The 17363-nt window shown below is 26.4% G+C and overlaps 2 protein-coding genes across 5 annotated transcripts in view; one reads left to right on the forward strand and one right to left on the reverse strand.

The window, feature by feature from the left end:
- The first annotated feature begins 101 nt into the window (after positions 1–101).
- On the forward strand, positions 102–13842 carry LOC126896500 (ubiquitin conjugation factor E4 B). Its single transcript, XM_050669335.1, has 20 exons — positions 102–397; positions 559–661; positions 723–988; positions 1050–1208; positions 1270–1434; positions 1501–1734; positions 1793–1954; positions 2022–2219; positions 2474–2662; positions 5829–5952; positions 6033–6166; positions 6284–6382; positions 6465–6697; positions 6772–7007; positions 7875–8001; positions 8264–8461; positions 8523–8796; positions 10576–10750; positions 10828–10977; positions 13517–13842. The coding sequence occupies exons 1-20, from the start codon at positions 374–376 to the stop codon at positions 13579–13581; spliced, it is 3315 nt and encodes a 1104-aa protein (XP_050525292.1). The 5' UTR covers positions 102–373; the 3' UTR covers positions 13582–13842.
- A 113-nt stretch (positions 13843–13955) lies between these two features.
- LOC126896501 (uncharacterized) overlaps positions 13956–17363 on the reverse strand; it is a 74307-nt gene continuing 70899 nt past the window's right edge. For 2 of the 4 annotated variants that reach the window (XM_050669336.1, XM_050669338.1), the window contains 6 exons: positions 17176–17315; positions 16944–17103; positions 15649–16753; positions 14872–15019; positions 14720–14810; positions 13959–14661 (listed from right to left, as the gene is read on the reverse strand). In XM_050669336.1, coding sequence (XP_050525293.1) covers positions 14578–14661; positions 14720–14810; positions 14872–15019; positions 15649–16753; positions 16944–17103; positions 17176–17315 — 1728 coding nt within the window. In that variant the 3' untranslated portion in view covers positions 13959–14577. Of the gene's footprint in view, positions 14662–14719; positions 14811–14871; positions 15020–15648; positions 16754–16943; positions 17104–17175; positions 17316–17363 lie in introns of all 4 variants that reach the window. The other 2 variants (XM_050669339.1, XM_050669337.1) reach the window with 2 other exon arrangements.

Genomic DNA, 17363 nt, shown 5'->3' on the forward strand with positions numbered 1-17363 from the left:
GAACATATGTAGTGATAAACTAAGATTATGTTATGAACATAGGAACAAAAGTACTGTCAGCTAATGATATTTTATGTCAGTGACCTTATTGAGTTCCTTACAACACAGTCGATAGGCCCAGCTTGTAAAAAACATCTGTGAAATGAGCTCTGATCAGTGTTGAGTTCGTAGTTCCAGTCCTATGTTTCATTTGTATCCATCGTATCTTTTTGTTTATAATTGAAAGTCCTAGTTAAGTTATTTTATCTGAGATAATTATCAAATTTGCGTTGATATTTACTTACTTTTAAACCTTTTTATTTTATACAATTAACTGGTTTTAATCTATAAAAAGGAAAATATAAACCTCGGCAAGAGGAGAAAATAAAGAAATATGAGCGATTTAACTCCCGAAGAGGTTTTTTTCTTTATCATATATTATTTAAAATTGACCATGTCAATAAAGTTTTAAATTTTGTTGTTAGCTTTATGAGTTTTATTTGTGTTTGAATATATTAACTGATTATTCTTATAGTAATTTCCCATAAAATGCTTAGTCATTCTTTGTCATTGTTTTAGGTGAGACGACGTCGGTTGGCTCGCTTAGGCGCAGCAAATGCAGTAGATGCATCTATGCCACCACCATCAAGTACATCAACAAATTCACAGTTAATTCCTCAATGTAATAAATTTGAAATATTTTAGACTTTTAACTTTTGACTTAATTGACAGGATTTTTTTAGTGAATCTCTTCAACGCAGAATCGAAAGACACTTTTGTGGAACAAACGGACAAATCCACAAAAACAAAAGATATGCCAATGGATGTTGATGATAGTGATTCTGATGTTAAATCAAATAAACATGTAGTATCTCCTGTCAAGCCTCCAGGTTCTACCTCTTTAATTCCATCTGAAGAAGATTCTGGTTTTGAAAATATGGATGTTGATGAACCAAAAGAACCTAAACTACCAATAGAACCTTTTAAAAAGAAAAGACCTATAGAAATTGTAAGATATAATGCAATAGGAATTTATTATTTTTACTTAAATTGTGTGTTTTATTCCTTAGCTTAATAATAAAGAAAGTATAGAAGATATTTGTCAAACAGTAGCAATTAGAGTGTTAGATGTGTCTTGGACAGAGCCAAATAATTTAAATATGTTTTTACCAGACACAGCGTCTATTGTAAAAGAACGAGATGATAATTTTGAACCATATGATTTACAAGTAAGTAATAATACTTAATATTTTTAATCAAATAAGTTTCATTGACAATTTTATATTCAAGGACCTCATAAGCTTAGCTATTCAAGAAGCATTGTGTTTGGTAGTTAAAAAAGATAAATTGACTGAAGGTAGTGAACAACCTGAAAAGACAACAACTTCAGCTGCTTTAAAGTTTTTGTTTGATTGCTACAGTCGTATTGCAGTTGAAGAACGACAATATCCAAAAGTAAAATCTCTTTTTATAATTATTTATATTTTGAATAATGTAATTTTTTTATAATTGAATATATAGAGAAGTAGTTCACCTCCAGTTTGTTCATTATTACAAAATATCCGTGCACAATGTGTTTCACATTCAATAATGTTATTGACTAACACTTGTATTTTGGATGATAAAGAAAGTGCTAGAATTTTAGAACCACTTCATTCACCCCTTACAGAATTCCTTTTACAAGGTACATTACCAAGAGGATTTTTAAATGAGTTATTCAACCGTACAGCTTTGAAACTTACAACATTTAAACAAGTACCAACTATTACTTAAACAATTTCGAAAATTATGTAATCATCAAATGTATACTTAGGTTTTTAGTCCATTACTTCAAAATTTGTATCGTATAATGCAAACTGCTAGTTTTGTTGGTTCTACTCATCGAAGACCTATAGAAATTTTAAATGAGCTTACTTCTTTAGCATTTTATTCTGTAAAAAACAATTTACCGGTGTGTTCTTTAATTGTACAATTGGTATGTATCAAAAAAATTCATTTTGGGATAAAGTTATTATCTTATGTAATTTTTTATATTTTATCAGCCTCAATTTTTACCAAAACGGATTACTCAAAATGGTGGTCGAGAGCTATCTTTTACATCATATTTAGGTCCATTTCTTTCTGTATCTTTATTTGCTGAAGATGACCCCAAAGTAATTGATAAGCTATTGAATTTTAATACATTATCAGATAAGTCAGGTTTAATTGGAACTCTACGACAAGAAATGCAAACAACTAGAGTATGTATTTATTATAGTTCTTTAGAACTAACATTTTAAGTATAATTATTTTAAAAATAAATATATGCTATGAGTTAATATGTGTACTGTAATGTGAGATAAATATAATTTGAAAACAGTATTTTGAGATTAAAATTGAGACTAAAATACAAATGTTATAGTTTTCAATATGTTTCTTTCATATGCATAGTGTGATATGCCAACAAAATAAATATTTATATAAGTAAATTTATATTTAAAATTTTATTTTTAAGGCTGAATTAAACAAAATAATGTATAATTTGATGGTTAATCTGAGTTCACGTGAAGCTACACTGACATATGTTACTAAAATGTTAGTATACAATGAAAAACGATGTAAAATGCGAGTAGATGAAAGAACAATAGCTGGTGATGGATTCATGTTAAATTTACTGACTACTTTGCAAGAGCTTTCATTAAAAGTGAGTTAATTTAGAATTACAAAAGTAAATTAGACTGAGATAAAATCTCACCATTGAGTCTTACTAATAATATTGCCATAATATGAAGTAAACATTTATGGTTTTACTTAAATATATTTATCTACTTGGGTTGACCGTTGGCATTATATGTTCATTACTTTAGCTATGTAAATGTAGTGTTGACCATAAACTAAAATCCCCAGTAATAAGTAACACGTAAAAGATATGGAAAACATAATTTTAATTATATTGAAATTTCCTGTGAAATTAGAAATAAATTAATAATAATATCATTTTAAAAAATAAAAATTTTCATAAGATAAAACTTTTTGATATTTTTTCTTGGTTTAGTTTTAATGTTTTCAAAGTGTTTATATTTAAGTTGAAAAGATTTATTTCTATCAATTAAATGTTTAGAATAATATTTGAAATTGTTATTATTACTTTATACTATTTGTATAGATTTTAAAACAATTTTTTGTAAAATAATTGTTTTATAAATAATATTTTGAACTAATTGTTGTTTCTTAAATAACCGATAAGGTTGTTATGTGATCATAAAAGTGATAATATTTTTTTTTATTACGTATTAAACTTTTGAAAAATAAAATACAAATTTTTATATTACTAAATATAGTAAACATAATTAGTTCATTATACCTCAATAAATAATATAAATTAAAAGAGTTTTATAAAATTCACAAATGTAATTGTAATATTAATTAAATTATAAAAAAAAATTAGTCACTATAATTCTACGTTGTATAGAATTTTTAGCTTCGATGTGAAGCTGAGAAGGTATTCATTTTACTATGATGTGTTTTTTTTTTTGTGTTTGTTACCACTTTTTTTCAGCTCTCACTGCACCAATTTTTTTCAACAAAACGTCAAAAGAACACAAATCTTATCTAGTCAAAGACATTACCCTCAAAAATTGAAAAAATTTCCATTGTTCCCCTTAAATGTGGGAAACCTCCAAAATAATTACAAATTTAAAAATCGCTAATTTTCGAAATTTTTTCAATTTTTTTTACTTAAAATTGCCATAAAATTTTTAAAAATAACCGTATCAATATAATTTTTTTATATATGTTTGATGTTTTTACCTATCATTTGGTATATTTTTTTTATAAATTTGACCCTTTACATGCCCACAGGGGGGGATTCAAAACAACAACTTTTGAAAGTGTTCCGGAAATACTGACACTTTTATATATATCTTAAATTAAAGCTAATGTAATATACTTTATTATGGAAAAAAAAATTTCGGACTTTATTTTTTCTTCATGGTAAAAATAGCTACCGTATTCAAAAATATGCTATTTTTGTGTTAAAATTCTTGGTTTTGTATTTTATTTTATTATAAGGGGATTACACTGATTTTCATAAATATTATATCAATTTAATTGACATAGTATAAAAAGTTAAACATATTTAAATTTTTTTGTTTCTTTGAAGTCGAGAAAAATAACTTTAAAATTTGAACTAGCTAAATTTCCATTTTTTATTAAGTGACGAATGAGACGGTAACACTTGGGTCATTCATGCCTGTGGCACTAAATTTTTCCTTAATTCTTTTTGAGTTAGAAAAAAATGTTTAACACGTTTGATTTTTATCTCATTTAGATTCAATAACTTCAATAAATATCAAGGATCCCATTACTGTAGTCTCCTCTCGTGAGAAGAAATTCATATTAATATTATTTTACTATGTGATTTTTTTTTTGTAGATATCATTTATTTTCTCAGCTCTCACTTGACCTACTTTTTTGACAATTTTTTTTTTTTTAATTAAACACTATCTACAGATTTGCATCAAAGTGTTTTTTATGATAGTGATTTTAATCACTGTCAGATATCATCTATACTGGACCCAACTATGCCACTATCCCACTGTGCTGGGTTTTTTTATTTCTATTGGTAGACATTTGATAAAGTATTGTAGAAAGTAGATAATTTAAGTTAATTTACTAGGGGGTTTTATATATTATGACTATTAAAACAAAATTTTGATTTTGGTGGATTAAACATACGATTATTTCCATATTAGAGTGCTAATCAATTGAGTATTTAATCATTGGTGTAGCTTTTATCATAGAGAAATCAAATGAAGTTACAGTAATTAAACATTTTTATTCAAACAATTAATGTTCTGATTAATTTTTCCATAAATAATAAATAAATATTTTTCTCTCCACTATAAGCGTTCTAGTTACGTACAAATACCACTTCAACAATGATAACACTGTGTGCACCAATCTGATTAGATAACTATAATATACTAACCAAATATAGTAAGGTACTCATTTTGTCTGAAACCATTAATAATTTTTAATTTTTGTAAAGAGTAAAATATTAGCTTTAAAAAACTAAAAATATGTATATAAATAATATTTTTTTCATTCGTTTAGGCTTTAATTTAATTAAATCAATTAAATTAAATTAATTGAGAACCCGTATTTTTAGTTAAATGATATAATAGGGAAAAAAAATTTCAACAGTCATTCATTTGTTATAAGCATTTTAATACATAAAGTGGGTTTGTAGGTGCGTGGGTACAGTATGTATTAGTATTGTGCATTTTTACTGCATAATAATTAACTACTAAATGTACCCACTCTATGCATTAAAATACTTGTAACAGATGAACAGTTCATAAGATAAAAAAAGTTATAAGAACAAAATTGTTTGTAATTTTTTCTTTATAATAATATTAAGTTATAAATTAGGGTTCTCATTTAAGAAAATTTAAGGGTTTTAATGTTGAAGAAGAAAAAATTAATTACATATTATTATAGAGCTTTTGAACGTAATACTATTTCTCTTCAAATTTTAAAATGATTTATAGTTTCTAATAAAATGGATGTTTTACTAGATTTTGATCACCTGTATATGTGATCAAATTGAAAGTCTTATATAAACATAGACTATCAGTTTAAAATATCTTATTCACAAAAGCAAGGAATAAGATAGAAGTAATATATATTTCTGAGTGCATGGACAGTTCTTGCCCACCTCTATAACAGCTAAAATTAAAACTAATAATATATATTTTATTATAATTGCAATTAATTAGACTTTCAATTTTTACATTATTTTATTAAAATTTGTTTATTTGTGAATTCCTGATTCTTCAATTTTATTTAAAATAAATTAATTTGTTTAGATAAAAATGGAAAAAGTTGATCCATTGTATATTTTCAATGCAAAACATTCAATGATTGACATTTCTTCAGATACTAGGTTAAAATTTACATCACAAGAATATTCTGATTGGCTTGTGGAAACATGTATGTGAAATTATTGTATAATTTACTTAATTTACATTTAGCAGTAACCCTTAAGTTAATAATTTGGCTTATTTTTACAGCAAAATCATTCAAGGAGGTAAAATTTTCAACTCGTTGTTGGTTTTTAACATTGTATTGCCATCATATAGCTTTAATACCAGCTTTTAATAAACATACAAGACGGTACAGAACTGTAAGAGATCTACAAAAATTGGTAAAATTATTATAAATTACTAAAATTTGATTTAAATCTATTAAATGTTATGTTTACTGATGATTTTTATAAAATTATTTTTCTATGATATACTAAATATGCTATTGTACATTATAGATTGAAGAAATTACTAATTCAGAATCAGAATGGAAAAGTAATCCTACACTTGCAGCAAGAAATAAAGATTTATTGAAAAAGTGGAAAGCTCAACTTAGAGTAATAAATTTTTACCTAATTGACTAATTGACCTATTAAACAAGAACCTATTAAACAGTTTTTGATGCTATTTATTTTATAGAAATTAGTAAAAAGCAAATCATGTGGTGAACTAGTATTATATGATCCTCTTCTAATAACTAGATGCATTGTATTTTATTCAACTGTTGCTGAATTCATGTTAACTCTTCTTCAAGGTACTCCATATATTCCTAAGTCTGATATTGTATTTCCAGCTGAAATTCCAGATATATTAGCAGCCATACCAGAGTGGTTTGTTGAAGACATTGCAGATTTCTTATTATTTATTTTGCAGTAAGATATTTTTATCCCTGTAAAATGAAACTTGATAGGAGGTATATGTTATTAATTTCAATTTTTTGTTTTAGATATGCACCCAAAGCTATTGATTTTAAATTTTTCGATACATTGTTGACTTGGATATTAGTTTGTATTTGTTCACCTGCAGCATTCAAAAATCCATACTTAATAGCCAAATTAATAGAAGTGCTTTTTGTTTTAAATCCTAGTATTCAACCTAAAACTGAAGTATTAAATAATATGATGATGGGACATGCCCTTTCAATTTCACATCTTCCTTCAGCTCTTATGAAATTTTACACTGGTAATATATATATTTATATAAATTATATAATATATTTTTTTATTATATTTAAAATATCAATGTCTAAGTGTTATTTGTGATATATTATAAAAATATTGAAAAAATTATTATATCCATATTACAAAATATATATCTATAATATTGTGCAAAAGTGTATGTTGAGATAAGATTTTATTTGAAAATAGTATTTACATTCTATGATCCAATATTCTAATTAATATTTAATTATAAATTAAAATTATTAGATATTAGTTAAAATATTGTTATAATTATATATACAGAGTGATTCACTTATCACGAACCACTTAATTAATGGAAAAATAACACATCTTTACAGTCTTATCAGTACTTTTTCATACTCTGAGTACTATAGTGCAGTAACTTAAAATTTGTCAATTTTGGGTTATTTGTTTGTTATATGTTGTATGTATATGTTTTCTTATGGTAAAAAAACATCCTCACAAAGCAATAGCTTATTATATTATATCTTTATAATTAAATGCATAATACTAAATATTATTGTTTATTAATAATAAAAAATTATCAATTCGTTCCATGCTTTAGTATGTTATATTTTGAGTTACTACACTAGAATATTCACAGTGTGAAAAAGGAGAGATAAGACTGCGAAGATGTGTTATTTTTTCCAATTAACCTTATTGAAATCAAATTTTTGTTATTTACCAGTTAATTAAAAAGGTTATTAAAAAAAAAAACTTATTCTCTATTATGTTGGTTCTTTGTTATTGGATAATAATTTTAAAAAAATGTTTGATTACCCTAAGTAGATTAAAATTTAATTTTTTTAAATAAATATAATGGGAACCACTTATTGATTAAAGAAAGAACTAATTGATTTTATTTTAGTTATTGAGTCTACTGGAGCTAGTTCAGAATTTTATGATAAATTTACCATTCGTTATCATATAAGTTTAATTCTTAAAAGTATGTGGGAAAGTCCATTACATAGACGTGCAGTTATTGCTGAATCAAAGTAAGTTATTGATTACTATAGTAAAAATTGATCCTTTGTAGCTAATATTATTTAAATCAAAAATATATTTAAAATATTAGTTTAAAATTAAAAAATATTTAATTAAAAAAGCCACACAAATTGTCATCTTAATGATAATAATATAATATATATTCCTATTTTCAGTATTAAACACATACTATTTGTATATAAACATAAATATAATGTGTTTAGCACATATATTAATAAAAGATATTATAATATTTCAATTTTATATTAATAGAAGTGGCATACAATTTGTGAAATTTGTAAACATGTTGATTAATGATACTACTTTCTTACTGGATGAGAGTTTGGAGTCCTTAAAACGTATTCATGAAGTCCAAGAACAAATGGCTGACACTGCCATATGGAGTAGTTTATCTGATGAAACTCAGCAAACTCGAACACGTCAGTTGTCTGCTGATGAACGACAATGCAGGTATATGACATCTTAAAATTAATAATTGTTTATTAAACTAATATTAAAATATATTTTTTAGGTCTTATTTAACATTAGCCCAGGAAACAGTAGATATGTTTCACTATCTTACGATGGATATAAAAGAACCATTTATGAGATCTGAATTAGTGACTCGATTGACAGCTATGTTAAATTTCAATTTACAACAATTATGTGGTCCGAAGTGTAAAAATTTAAAAGTCAAATCTCCTGAAAATTATGGTTGGGAACCAAGACGTTTACTTAAACAACTAATTGATATTTACTTACACTTAGATTGTGATCAGTTTGCTGCAGCTATTGCAGCTGATGAAGTAACGTATTTATATATTTTATAATACAACTTATAAAAAGTTAGATCTAACTATTTTGCTTTGTGGATTTCTTATTCATTAATAGAGCTTGTAAATTTATGTATTTGTATTTTTTTTTCTACTTAGAAAAACATGCTAAGTGATTTTAGCTCAAGTCTATAATTATATAATTTAATCATGAAAAAACCTAACATAAAATTATTTTTAATATAAAATATATCTCCAGCTTGGTGTGATTACTCAATAACTGTTACTGTTGGATCATATGAATAATCAACCAATTTTTTGTAATTTTTGACTAAGGGTTCTTTAGACTTTAAGAAGTCTGAAAACTTTTTAGTATACATACAAATATTTATTTATTCATGAATCATTTAGTAGAATTACTAGAATGATAAAATTTTTAGGCTCTGAATTTATGCTGTGTATGTTAATGTGATCAATATTAGTGTATATTTTTTTCACTCGTGTTATTTTTACATCTTTAAATGAATATATCTTTTCTAATATAAAGACACCATTTTGAAATTTTGTATATTTGTTAACATCAATTAATAATGATTTTTTTAAAAATATCTTGTGGTGTTTCCCACTTAGTCAACAACATCATTATATTGAAATCAATCAACTAAAAAAAAATTTTATTTTTGATTTTTCACATAATTAATTCTATAAAAAAGTATAATAAAAATTAATCATCTGTCACTAATATTATTTAAAATTAAAACATTATTAAAAATATTAAATTTAAAAAGCCACAAAAAATTAATAAAACAAATCGAGGATACATAATTACTAAAAACACCAACATGGGAAAAAACTATATACTTTATAATACCCCTAGGGACCTTATCACCTAATGTCATTATCACTAAGTAATATTACATTTTGCCAGTTTATATAAGTTAAAAATGAATTTTATAGTGAGTCAAAATCCTAATTCATTAAATTGTTCTTATTTTTAAACATTTATATTGCTTTTCTTTTATTGAGTTATTTTTAATAATATTTAAGTTATTAATTAGTTTTATGGTTTTAATGAATGATTATGGGCCAATAAATGTTCAGCCATAGTATATTCATCAACTTCTTAATTTATAATGTTTTCTAAGTGTTCTTGAAACCTGACCCCTATATTTTTTTTTGTTTGTCTTGCGTATCATTTATTAATAATGGTAATATTATTCCCAAAATATGTATCTGTAATTTTTTTGTGGCTTTTGGGATAAATTTTTTTTTAGTTTCTAATTAATATTTTTATTATAATTCTAATTTTAAATCTATAAAAATGGTTTAAAATTTTAATCCAAATTCAAAGATTATAAACTTGTTTTTAATATATTTGATTATAAAACTAATTTTATTTTATTTTGTAAATTGTTATAACCATCATGTGAGTTATACTTTTATGATTTAAAATTATTTTTCAATTTGCAAAATTGAATTTTTAACTTAAAAATTGTCTTATAATTGTTTACAATAATATAATTATAAATTAAATTATGACTATAGATGCAAAGTTGTGTAAAGTAGAACATGTAAATGTAAAGTTCTTTGAAAATTAGTCAATCAAATTTTTTATAGATGTTAAACAATTTTTTTTTATTACTCTATTCTAAAATAATCTAACTATTAATCTATTTAACTAAATAATTTTTGAATATTTATATTTTGAATTCTGGACTTATTTTTACTTGTCCAAAATCTGACTGCAATAGAAAAATGGTAATTTTGCTATTCTTAAATATTAAATAAAAAAAATCTATATTATATTTTTAGAGATCTTTTCGTATGGAATTGTTTGAAGATGCAGCGAATAGAATGGCCCGCGTTTTAAATTCTTCAAAATTGGAGGTGACACAATTTCAAAATTTAGCTGATAAAGCTAATGAAATTTCAATTCAAAATATTAAGAAAGAGGTTGATTTCAATGATGCACCTGAAGAATTTAGAGGTAAAGCTTTTAAAAATAGTTAAATTCTGGATTAATTAATAATCTTTCTTAAAAATCTTATGCCAAAATATTTTCAGACCCATTAATGGATACTTTGATGGATGATCCAGTTATTTTGCCAAGCAGTGGTAAGATTATGGATCGGCCAGTTATAATACGTCATTTATTAAACTCACAGACTGATCCATTTAACCGTCAACCCTTAACAGAAGATGATTTGACACCAGGTAAATGTGGTATTATTTTTATCTATTTAGTTTATTAAATAAAAAACCCAACCCAGCACAGGGGGGTCGCGGCACAGTGGTGACGTGGTATAGATGGATCAAGTATAATGATATCTGACAGTAATTAAAATCACTATAAAAAAAAAACGCTTCGATGCAAATCTTTAGATAGTGTTTAATTTTAAAAAATTGGTAGATTATTCCAAAAGCTACATGATCTGCTAGTTCCTTATTAATATCCTGATTAAGATAAAGTATGTCGAATGAAAATGGGATTATTAAAAAATATTATTTCTCATAAAAAAATTATGTTTGTCCATACACTTTTCAATATGTCATAGCATTATAAAGTTAAAAATGTAAAAAATAAAATTGAGAATTTTCACATAATAATAGCATTTGGTAGCAATTTTCACCATGAAGACAAAATAAAGTCCGAAATTTTTTTTCTGCATAATAAAGTAAATTACATTAGCTTTAATTTAAGATATATATAAAAGTGTCAGACTTTCCGGAACATTTTCAAAAGTTAAGTTGAAAAAATTAATTCTTTGTGAAAAAGTTGTCATTTTAAATCCCCCCCTGTGGTCAAGTAAAGGGTCACATATAAAAAAAATATACCAAATGAAAGATAATGATATCATGCATCTATATAAAAAAAGAATTATATTGATTCGGTTATTTTTAAAAATTTTATGGCAATTTTAAGTAAACAAAACCCAGCACGGGGGGTCGAGGCACAGTGGTGCCGTGGTATAGTTGGATCAAGTATAATGATATCTGGCAGTGATTAAAATCACTATCAAAAATAAACGCTTTGATGCAAATCTTTAGATAGTGTTTAATTTTAAAAAAATTGGTGTTTTATTCCAAAAGCTTCATGATCTGCTGGTTCCTTATTAATATCTCGATTAAGACAAAGTATGTCGAATGAAAAAGGGTTTATTAAAAAATATTATTTCTCATAAAAAAATTGTGTGGATCCATACACTTTTCAATAAGTTATAGCATTATAAAGTTAAATATAATATAAAAANCATTTTTTAAAAAGTTATAGCACTTTAAAGTAAAAAATGTAAATTATAAAATCGAAAATTTTCACACAAAAATTGCATTCGGTAGCCGTTTTCACCATGAAGACAAGTCCAGAGGTCAAATTTTTTTTTTTTTAATTAAAGTATATTATATTAGCTTTAATTTAAGATATATATAAAAGTGTCAGACCTTCCGGAACACTTTCAAAAGTTAAGTTGAAAAAGTTATACTTTATATATGCATTTTTTATATTTTAAGCCCCCCTATATATAGGGAAATGGTCTGATTTAAAGAAAAAGTATGTCCAATGAAAGATGTATATAAATACTACTTCACATGAAAAAATTATATTGATCAATACACTTTTCAATAAATTATAGCATTATAAATTTAAAAATGTAAAAAATAAAATTGAGAATTTTCACACAATAATAGCATTTGGTAGCCATTTTCACCGTGAAGACAAAATAAAGTCCGAAATTTTTTTTTTACATAATAAAGTAGATTACATTAGCTTTAATTTAACATATTATATAGAAAAGTGTCAGACTTTCCAAAACACTTTCAAAATTTAAGTTGAAAAAGTTAATTTTTTGTGAAAAAGTTGTCTTTTTAAATCCCCCCCTGTGGGCAGATAAAGGGTCAAATTTACAAAAAAAATATATCAAATGATAGGTAAAGACATCAAGCATCTATATAAAAAAAAATTATATTGATATGTTCATTTTTGAAAAAGTTACGGCAGTTTTTAGTAAAAAAAATTGAAAAAATTTCGAAAATTAGCGATTTTTAAATTTGTAATTTTTTTGGAGGTTTCCCCCATTTACGGGGAACGAGGGAAATTTTTTCAATTTTGAAGGGTAATGTCTTCGACTAGATACGATTTGTGATCTTTTGACGTATCGTTGAAAGAAATCCGTTCGGTGAGAGCTGAGAAAAAGTGGTAAGACACAAAAAAAAAAAAAAAAAGCACATCATAGTAAAACCAATACCTTTTCAGCTTCGCATCGAAGCTAAACAAACCCAAATAATGTGGATTTTATAATATTTTATGATAAAAATATATTTTACAGTAACTCAATAAAAATTTTTATTGTTTTAATAATAATATAAATATTTTAATTATATTTATTTATTTGGGATCTCATAGTTATTTCTGAAAAAAAAAAATAGTGCAAAATGTTTGAATCAAAAGTTATTAAAGATGTTAGAACATGGTTGGACACGGTATGATTAATAAACACCTTTATGAGTTTGAGGGGAGGGATGTAAAGTGCTATGAGGCTAAAGCCTCTCTTCCACATTGAGTTATTTTCTTATGACCTGCAAATTTTACTAATGAATGTAATCTTTAATAGTTCAATTTAGTTGGGTTATCAATATTTATTAAAAATAGACATGGAGTTATTTTAACTAAATAATTGTAATTGCATAATCTTTAATAAAATTTTACTTTTTGAAATAGTTATTGTGGTGAGTAATAGATTTTTTGATTTCATTACAGCTGAAGAGTTAAAACAAAAAATACAAAAATGGAAAATTGAAAAATTGGAAGAATTATCTCAATAATGAATAATTAGAATTCCAAAAAAATTGTTTATAATAGTAACATCAATTCAAACCTTAAAATTAAGTTTGAAATGAATTATAATTATAAATCTAATAAAATTGTGATACTTCATAAAAATGTGTTCTTGGCGTTTTTAAAGACTTGTAGTTTATTGATAAAAACTTTTTACACCTCTTGTTTTAATATTAGATATATATTTATTGATATAAGTTATTAATGTAAATGTATTCATTTATAAGATAAAACTTGATGACTATAGCCAATAAGTTAAAATTGGTATTATAATTATAAACAATTATTGTAATAAATAACACAAAAATTTTGTAAATTCATCCATAAGTATATTGTAATTTATAAAAAAATTTTGACAAATTTTCGTGTGAATTCGTTATTAAAAAATCCATACAAAATATGTTTAATGTACATAAGATAAATGTTCATATTGATTGAAACACATTGTACATATTTAAAAATATTTATCAACTAGTATAATTTTATACATTTATTATTATAGTACATTATTTTTTAACGGGATAATTCCACTACAGATAATAAAAAATTAACTAAAGATGACTAGTTCTTAGACTAAGACGTTATTACATATATATATATATATATAATACTTTATATAAATGTACAGACATAAGGTACACTTGTATATTATGTGTAGTTTACTTTTAAGTTAGCAGTCTTCGATTTAATGCTATAATACTACATCATTATTATTAATAAGTATACTATTTTAATATTTTATACAATATATTGTGATATGTTATTTTCAATAAAAGTTAATGTATAGTTTAATTATACATTTTTTGTACACATGTATATGGGTATCATTTATGTATTGTGTCGATATTTTAACAAAATTTCTATTATAAAATTTTAAGATTTTTGCAAAACGTAAAGTTTTTCTGAGTTAAATCAAGTAAAAACTAATGGTACCCAATGAAATGTTATCATGCACTTCAATATATATATATATATATTTTTAATTAAGCTTTATTTGTTTTTTGCGTTGAGAGGTATGTTGAAGAACTTTCAGATTTTTCAGGGACTGGAGGTACATTAGATTTTACCTACGATTAGAAAAAAAGATATTATTTTATCTTAGTTTTCAATTTAATAAATATTTACTTTAGGATCACCATCAAGAAAATATCCAATTTGGTGATACTCTTTTCCGGAACGAGGTTTGAGGGTTGTTTTAGTTGCAGGTCGACCAAATCTAAAAAAAATTGTTTGATTAAGTAAAATTAATACTCAGAAAATGTTGAAAATAAAAATACCTGAGATTTTCGTTGTTGGTGTCTGATGAACTGTGTGAAGATAATGATAATGTTTCAATGTAATCGCTCATATCTGAAGTGCAGCTACTTGTGCTTTGTGAATCCAAAAACGGAATTGCCGTTATACCTTCTGTATTTAAATTGTACCCTATCAGAAATGAATAAACAAATTACTACGTAGAAAAAAAATTAATATAGAATAAATATTTATAAATTTTTATTAATAAAAATTCTTTTGTTCTGAATGCGATATGAGGACAGCTGATGTGAGCGTAGATGATGTGGGAGATCGTGTTAAGTGGAAGTTTAGGATAAGGGTGGCCAACCCCAAGTAGTTGTGTTTAAGACGAGGAACAATAAGAAGAAGAAAAATTCTTTTGTCCATAGAACAAGAGCCTATTCGATCAACTTTTAGAGAATTTTTTTAGTGATTACTATAAACATTTCAAGTAATAAAATAACGCGTATAAAATGGGGCAATTTATATTTTTTTTGTTAATTATTTGAAGAGTGTAAATCTCATAATTATACTCTCTGAATCATAATTCGTCATAAAATGTTAGTTACAATTTTTCAGAAAAAAAAAACTATTAAAAATTAACTTGAGCAGTTCTCTGAGATCAAAGAATTGTTACATAAAGTGTAAATCTTAAAAAGAAAAAGTGAAATAGATAAATACGTCCGAAAGAGTAATTCGTATAATCAGAACATTTTAATTAGAAAACAGGTTAGTATTGCCTATTTCCGAGTAAACTACTAATGTCGTTGAAAACTCACCTTTTTCTTTTTTCATGCAAACGGGTACTTCGGCGCCAGCAGACGAGGATTTCATGGGTCCGGCAAATCTTTGAAATCTGAAACTTAGTTCTTTAAGTCTATCTGTTGATTTGGATCGCCTTGGAAGCGAACCGTGGACACATCCACCGGTCATAAGCGTGCTGTCTCGAGCTACATTGCGTCTGTGCCGCATGGTCGACATGGATGTGGTGAGTGGCAATTCGAATTCCGCGAAATCGGCTCCGCGGTACCTCAATGAACCAGTGGACACGCCTGAATCATTGGAACTGGACGAGTCCCGGTTGTTTTTACACGGTACGCTAGACGATCGTCTTATGTGAACTAAAACGGCGGCTTGTTGATCGTCTCTCGACACTCCACCGCTGGGGCACTTGGCGATCTGACTAGTCATACTGTCGGCGGATGATGTCCGGCCGCTGGACGGTTGATCAGTCGCCGATACATTCTGTTGTTCCTCGTCGTCATCGTCGTATCTATTGCTGTCGACCGTCGTAGACGACCCTGCTGAACTAGAGCGTCTTCGGGGTTCTTCTACTCGAGTAAGAGTCTTGTTTATCGGTGCACCGCCAACATTATATTCATTAAGACTCGGTATGCTAACCGACTTTTCAGCCAGACCCTTATTCAACACGTTTTTAAGCATGTCGCGTTGACCAGCAGCTGGCGACATATGCAAGTAACCGGGGAACAAGTTACGCTTAACTTCAATCATTCGTCCGTTAACCGGTTCCATTGTCATGTAATCACTGCCGGCACTACTACAACTTCCGTTTTCATCGCGTTCCATTGTTTGATGACCGCACTTGCTGCACTTGTTGTCATACATGGCTGCTACGGGTGCCATGCCGACCTTAGTCAACACGCTCTTGGCATTTTCGTAGTGACACAGCGATTCGCTAAATTCTAAGTTCATGTAGTTTTCAGCTGTTTTCCGATCAGCTGTCGTTGTCATCGTCATCGCAGATTGATCTTTGCCAGGTTCCAAGTTCATATAATTAGTACATGTGTCGGAGAGATCTGTGTGCTTCTTTTTCTTTGTAACGTCCACAGTGGCGTAAATGACAGTCTTTTGTCCTTGGCAATCCTGAAACATTTAATATTATCAAATTAATTAGATACTTGAAAACTGAAAATGTAGGAAATGAAAAAACTGCGACACAAAATAAATCAACAATATTTCAAACACTCATCAAACGCGTGTTACACATTAACATTGTTATGGATAATAATATTGTTATCATATAATTATCATGTTGTGGTGATTTAATACTTACCGGAGAGTAGTTGATCGATCGGAAACCATTGTTTGTATGATTCAAATTATTGCAAAGAGGCATTGCTTTGTAGTTATTTGACCAGCAACTAATGGACTTTTGGCACGGACATACAAAAACATTACAATTATCTTCTATTTGCGGTTTAGCCGTACTGGCTCTAAAAGTATAGAGAAAATTAGTAAAAAAATAAAAACTGAATTGATACAAAAGTTACTAGTTTTCTACTCACGCAGATTTTTTTTTGTGAACTGCTACTGGAGAGGGTGGAGTATCGTAGTTACCGTAGGGATTGACCTCTAAAACTGACTTAATGTTTCTAGGAGTGTCATAATATTCGTCTTGTATAGTCGATAAGTATGATGTATTGTGCTGTTTGGACATACAAATGATGTATAATTATAAGAATAAGAATATTAC

The sequence above is a fragment of the Daktulosphaira vitifoliae genome, unplaced genomic scaffold (assembly GCF_025091365.1).
Source record: "Daktulosphaira vitifoliae isolate Bord-2020 unplaced genomic scaffold, ASM2509136v1 Scaffold_1, whole genome shotgun sequence".
NCBI classification, from domain to species: Eukaryota; Metazoa; Arthropoda; class Insecta; order Hemiptera; family Phylloxeridae; genus Daktulosphaira; species Daktulosphaira vitifoliae.